General features: G+C 39.7%; 1 protein-coding gene across 1 annotated transcript; it reads left to right on the top strand.

Moving 5' to 3' along the window:
* Positions 1–251: 251 nt before the first annotated feature.
* Positions 252–1,754, top strand: LOC134821031 (cilia- and flagella-associated protein 251-like). Its single transcript, XM_063831697.1, has one exon. The coding sequence runs from the start codon at positions 252–254 to the stop codon at positions 1,752–1,754; it is 1,503 nt and encodes a 500-aa protein (XP_063687767.1).
* The last annotated feature ends 4,805 nt before the right edge of the window (positions 1,755–6,559 follow it).

Consider the following 6,559-nt stretch of genomic DNA (forward strand, 5'->3'; position numbering starts at 1 on the left):
GGTGCTCATGGTATATCGGAGATTGACGAAAGAAATCAAAATATTGAGACTGCAGGTGCAACCTCATGAGTCTCGGAACCCGAGAAGATTGAAGTTAAACAAATGTGCATCCCTTTAAAACATGAAATGTCACGTGCTAGGGGGGTCCTCACGCAATTGTGTGAGGGCTACTAAAGGGGTGTGGAGACGGGTTTCATCACAATTTGATTGACGCTCGTATTGCTTAATAATAGTATCGTATAAACTTGAACATGGAGAACGAAAGAATAACAGTGGAACTAGAAGACCAAATGGAAGGAATCTGGTCTGACGAAAAAGAAAGCGTGAAAGATTCTGTTGGTGAAGGGAATTCCCTTTGTCAGCTGAGTCAAGAAGCGCAAGATGGAGAAGAAGTGTCAGAAAAGAGTAAAGATGAGGAAAAAGAAAGCGTGAAAGATTCTGTTGGTGAAGGGAATTCCCTTTGTCAGCTGAGTCAAGAAGCGCAAGATGGAGAAGAAGTGTCAGAAAAGAGTAAAGATGAGGAAAAAGAAACCGTGAAAGATTCTGTTGGTAAAGGGAATTCCCTTTGTCAGCTGAGTCAAGTAGCGCAAGTTGGAGAAGAAGAGTCAGAAAAGAGTAAAGATGAAGAGACGGAAAGAAGTGGTTCGTGGAAGAGGAAGGTTACGGATAAGTTGGAAGTTCTTTTGAAAGAAGGACCAATAAAAGTAACCTTAGACGAAATGAGGAGAATGAATAAACAAGTGAGAGAATCTCTCATAGCAGATAACACATCCACGGAAGAGAGGAAGAAATGGGATGTACTGTGGGAGTTTCTAGGATTATTCGTAACGATTGTGGATCCGTGGGGAGCAATGCTTACTTGGGACGCATGCTCTGGGCAGGATAGATATAAAGAAAATTTCTTTATGATCTTGAATCCCGGAAGGTCATTTAATAGCAGCAGGACCGAAGACTCTCGCTACAGCGGATTGAAGAGTGTGATCCCGATGAAGTACGGAATAAGCAGAGGACACTTAGAGAACTACAAACAGAATAGGATTAACGGAATTCCGTTAAAGCCTAAACCAGGAAATGTAGAGCAATTAATGCAGAGTGGATCTAAGAACAAGGAAGTCGTACAAGTGACGCGGGGATTCGAGGAGAAAAGGGGCGTCGACAGAACAGCAGGAGGAATTGCTCACTGGGAGAGAGAACGGCAGGAAGATGACAGAAAAGACGAAGAAAACAGAAGAAGAAGAGATAGAGATGCACGTGAAGAAGCGGAGAGACGAAGAAGAAGAAACTTGGCGGAAAGAAGAGAAATGGTCCAGCAGAGATTGGCAGAGGAAGGAAATAGACATCGCAGGCAACAAGAATGGAAAGCACAGCCAGAAAGACAGTATTATAATGCACGAGACAGACGGAGGGGAACTGAAAGATGGCACGGAGACAAAGAGGATTTCATCAGAGTCTTGAATAGACTAGCACTGAGAGTGGAATTGACGGCCAAAGATGTGTGCTACGGGATAACTGAGGAGGATAGAGCAGTGGTGGAATGGAAACGCGATGACAAAAGGAAGGAGAGGAAGAAGATGCTAGAGTTTTACATAAAGAACAGGGCGGGGGAATTCTCCCGTGGCTGTAGAAGTTTAGTAGATATAGTGAGGGAGTTATGGGAGGATGAAGAAGATATGACGGATGGACTGGTAGAAGAAGAGTTAGGTGAACTGATGAGGAGATTATGGTTCTTAAACAATCTTGATGTAGCAATTTAGTAATAGTCGCATGCAATTGTATGCTTCTATAGTTTTTAACAATTTGTGCAATTGTACAAAAAAGAATACAGTCCTCATCATCCAGCTCTGCCACAGACCCTCTAGCCAACAGCATCGAGCAGCTGAACCAGCAACTTGCACAGCTTCAATCACATCAAACTGCAGCATCTGAAACACCTGCTTGCACTGCCACTCATGAGCTACTTGAGAGAGTCTCACTAGAACTGAATGAGCATTCCACCCAACTTAACAACTTAAGCAGTCAAATACAGGATTCTAAAGCATCTCCTCAATCTAAAGCACCACCTGTAGCCCAGTACCCCTCTCCTCCAGTGCAGGCTCCCCTACAACCTGAACAACCTACCCCTCACTTACCACATGATCAGGTGCCAGTAACTGAAACCAGGCCAGATTTTATTCTGGCTACTGAATCTGAGAAAATTATTGCCTTTCTTCAGTCATGTTCTTTCAAACAAGAGAACGGTCACTCCGTCACTTCATTTGGCACCCCCTACCACTACATGGGATCTAAATCTTCAGAAAATGTGCCACCAATTCCTGAGGAACTCAAACCATTATTTGATGAAATGAATAAAGTACAAACTGAACTTTTTAACAAGAGCTACCCGGATCAGCCCCACCTGACGGCCCCGGTTATCAATTCATGTCTCATCAACAGATATGATGGCTCTGATAGTCACCTGCCTAACCATTCAGACCGTGAAGTAACCATCCATCCAGAATCATCAATACTTACCTTGTCTCTCGGCCAGATCTGCAACATCAAGTTCACTGAATGTGACTCTAGAACTGAATCCTCTCTTGAATGTCATGATCGCTCCCTGTACATAATGAGCCGTAGATCACAAGAAGTTTACAGCCATATGATTGAGCGTGGCTCAATATCAGATGGTATTAGGTATTCGCTGACCTTTCGTGCTGTTAGCTGGACAAATAAAAATTGCACAAGTTTACATGGTGATTCAAACACAGGCTTCTTGCGTTTTGGATCTGACAAGAGGGGTACCTTTGGCGAACTCATGCCAGGTCAAAAGTTCTGGGCTCCCAGAATTGAAGATATCAACCCTGTGTCCTGCATGGGTTACGCCAATGTGGTGCTCCACTGTGGGATCAATGACGTGAGACAGCCTGATATTAGTTGTGAGAATGATGTTGCTGATTGTTATAATAAACTCAAGCTGAAAATTAAACAAATTAAGAATCTTAGCCCCAGCACTAGAGCTGTTTTTGTTTGTAAACTGCTGCCTACTAAGGACTTAGAGCTGAATGTAAAAGTTAATGCATTTAATAGACTGATTCATTTCGACCTGCTCCCTACATGTAAGGATGTCGTATGTGTTAAGGGTTTCGAAAAGTTTGCCTGCAACTATGGTCTTGCGGACGAACTGTCGAAACAATTCGACAGACATGGTCGACTTGATACACTTCATCTCAACAAGTTAGGGGCAAGAGTCCTTGCTGGACTCATTAAACAATCTGTATTTATTAGGTTAAATGGCGGAGAAGACAGAAGAAAACACATCGGCAAAGTCAATGGACGGCTATACAGCAACGTGGCTAGTGACCCGCCTGCACCGCAGCGGAGGGGACGGAACGGTTAACAGGTATGGTTAATCGTGTTCAAAAGGAAATTTGTAGTCACTGTCTGAAGAATATTGGATTAGGGCTTCCCCACTTTGAATGTTTTAACTGCAATAGTATTCTCCATGCCAAATGTTTTAATCCTTCCAAAGCGCAAGTTATCAATGAAAACTTTTACTGCAACGAGTGTAAACATTCCATATCTAAAAAATACAATCCTTTTAAAGTAATGACCGATCCTGAAGTTAATGACTGTGACCCATGTATCCAAAAGATGTCCGATGCTTTGGAAAACTGTAGATCCTATACAATTAAGGACTTTAACACACATATCAAACCTTGTTTTGCAAGCAACTGCTCCATGATTTTCCAGAACATAGATGGCAATAAAACAAATTTTGATGCCTTTAGCATGGAACTAAACCGATTAGCCGAAAAATTTAAAATTATTGGACTTGCTGAAACCAATATTGGAATAGAGGAAAGCACTGTTTACCATCTTGAGGGGTACAATTGTTTCTATCAGGATAAACATATCAATAAAGCGAAGGGAAGTGGAGTAGCATTGTACTTAAAGGACGAACTTAATGGAGTTGTAAACGAAGAATTATCATGGGTAACCAAAAATCTTGAAACCCTATTTATTACTATTCAACATGATGAACCTGTACATGTAGGAGTACTGTACCGTCCTCCTAGTGGGGACTCCTCAGAGGCACTAAATGAACTTAGAAAAATTATTGAATCATGCCCAAAAAAGAATGCTTACATACTAGGTGACTTTAACATTAATCTCCATGATGAAAACAGTAAACTTGTTCAAGACTTTGAAAACCTTATTCTAGGTCTAGGTTTATCACCACTTATTTCTACTTCCACGCATCATAAACCAGGATGTAACGAATCGTGTATTGACAACATACTCACCAACAACATAGAAAACTCTATCTGCTCTGGAACAATTAGTACCTGCATCAGTCACCATCATGCTGTATTCCATATATTCAACTCACCCCTAGTCAGTACTGAGGTTCATGAACAAAACTATTTCCAGTACTATGACTACTGTGCAAAAAATGTGGACAAATTTGTGGAAGTACTAGACAATGAATTAACTAGTGATCCACCAGAAGACTTCAGTAATTTTTTCACTGTATTTAATCATCAACTAGACAGTGCATGTAAACTAAGCCAGCCTAAGTGTTCTAAACGTACTGCTAAGAATAATCCATGGATTACATCTGGCCTGATTGCCTCTATAAATAGAAAACATGAGCTTTATGACCTGTGGAAAAAGGCAGTTAAGAAGAAATGCCTCAACGCCTCTTCAACCAACCATGCAGACTGTCTTACCCTTTGTTTTAATTGTACAAATAAAGTAACACGTCATGAAGAATTTAAGGCACACCGGAAGTTATTAAACCACCTTATTAATTCTGCAAAACGTAAGTATCATGGTGTTAAGATTACAGAATGCGCTGGAGATAGTAAGAAAACTTGGCAGATAATTAATGAACTGCGTGGTAAGAAGAGACGTGAGATTAAACCTAACTTTGTGATAAATAACGAGCGTGTGATTAATCGGCGTGTAATTGCAAATGAGTTCAATAAATACTTTGCCTCTATTGCAGCTAACTTGAACGAAGCATACTCTGGTGACTTCTTAAGAATAAATTCCCTGCCGTCATTTACTGATTACCTGCCCACATCAGTTACGTCCAGTATTTTTCTTTGTGATTGTGACTGTATTGAGATTAAAGAGATCATAAACGAACTAAAAAACGGGAAATCTAGTGACATACCTATTCATGTGATCAAGAAGTCGTGTCAAATTACTGCACCGTACTTAGCTAGATACTTTAATAAATGCATGCAAGAAGGCCACTTTCCCGATGAATTAAAAACTGGGAGAATCAGCCCCATTTACAAAAAAGAAGATGAACAGCTTTTAGAAAACTATAGACCAGTATCAACTCTACCTGTATTCGGGAAAATTCTAGAAAAGTTAATATATAAGCGGCTCTATAGTTTCCTTACTTCCAAGGGTATAATACATGAAAACCAGTTCGGCTTTAGAAAAGGACACTCCACCAGCCATGCACTGAACTACTCTGTAGAACATATAGAATCGTTAATTAGTAAAAAGCAACATGTCCTAGGGGTCTTTATCGATCTCTCAAAAGCCTTTGACACTCTAGACCACTGTAAACTAACTACAAAATTAAACAACTATGGCATAAGAGGAAATGCTCTGAATCTTATCTCTAGTTATTTGTCTAATAGGAAACAATTTGTAAACGTTTTGGATACCAAATCTGATGAATTACCAGTTGAATTCGGGGTCCCTCAGGGTAGTGTATTAGGACCTCTACTTTTCCTACTGTACATCAATGACATATGCAATATAACTAAAAAGGGTAAATTTGTCTTATTTGCAGACGATACTAATATATTTGTCGCTGCCGATTCGAGAAATAAAGCATATGAATTGGCTAATGAAGTACTACAGGCCGTAAACAAGTATATGGGAGTTAACCTACTGCACATTAATGTAAAGAAGTGTTGTTACATGTATTTTTCTCCCTCTAAACGTAATAATAACGAATTAGATGCCGATATAGATAGCCAAAACTTGTCCATTAATAACAAAATAATTAAACGTGTAAGTCAGACAAAGTTTCTCGGAGTAATCATGGATGATAAATTGAGCTGGAAACCACATATATCATCCCTCAACAAGAAACTAAGAAGTGCTTGTGGACGTATCTACCGTATTAAGAAATGCTTACCAGAATCACTATATAAACAAATATATCATTCTCTCTTTGAATCACACCTAGGTTATGCTATTTCTGTCTGGGGAGGTATTCCCAATAATCAGTTAAAACCGCTATTTATTACTCAAAAGAAGTGTATCAGGATTCTATTTGGAGACTATGAAGCTTATGTAGACAAATTCAAGACATGTGCTAGAGCAAGACCAATTAATTCTCAACGTCTAGGATCTGAATTCTATGTTAAAGAGTCCACTAAGCCTCTATTCACAAAACATGAATTACTTGTTACAGAGAACCTGTACCGATACCGTTGTTTAATGGAACTTTTTAAGATCATTAAGTCACGAGTACCAATTTCGTTATACTACTTATTCAACATATCAAATAGGAAAGATAATCTGTTCATTACACCCTCTCCAACTAATC

Source organism: Bolinopsis microptera, chromosome 9 (genome assembly GCF_026151205.1).
Source record: "Bolinopsis microptera isolate Bmic1 chromosome 9, MBARI_Bmic_1.0, whole genome shotgun sequence".
NCBI classification, from domain to species: Eukaryota; Metazoa; Ctenophora; class Tentaculata; order Lobata; family Bolinopsidae; genus Bolinopsis; species Bolinopsis microptera.

What these genes read in the sequence shown, in the direction of transcription:
- LOC134821031 (XM_063831697.1), top strand. Translation starts at nt 252, where the DNA reads ATGGAGAACGAAAGAATAACAGTGGAACTAGAAGACCAAATGGAAGGA.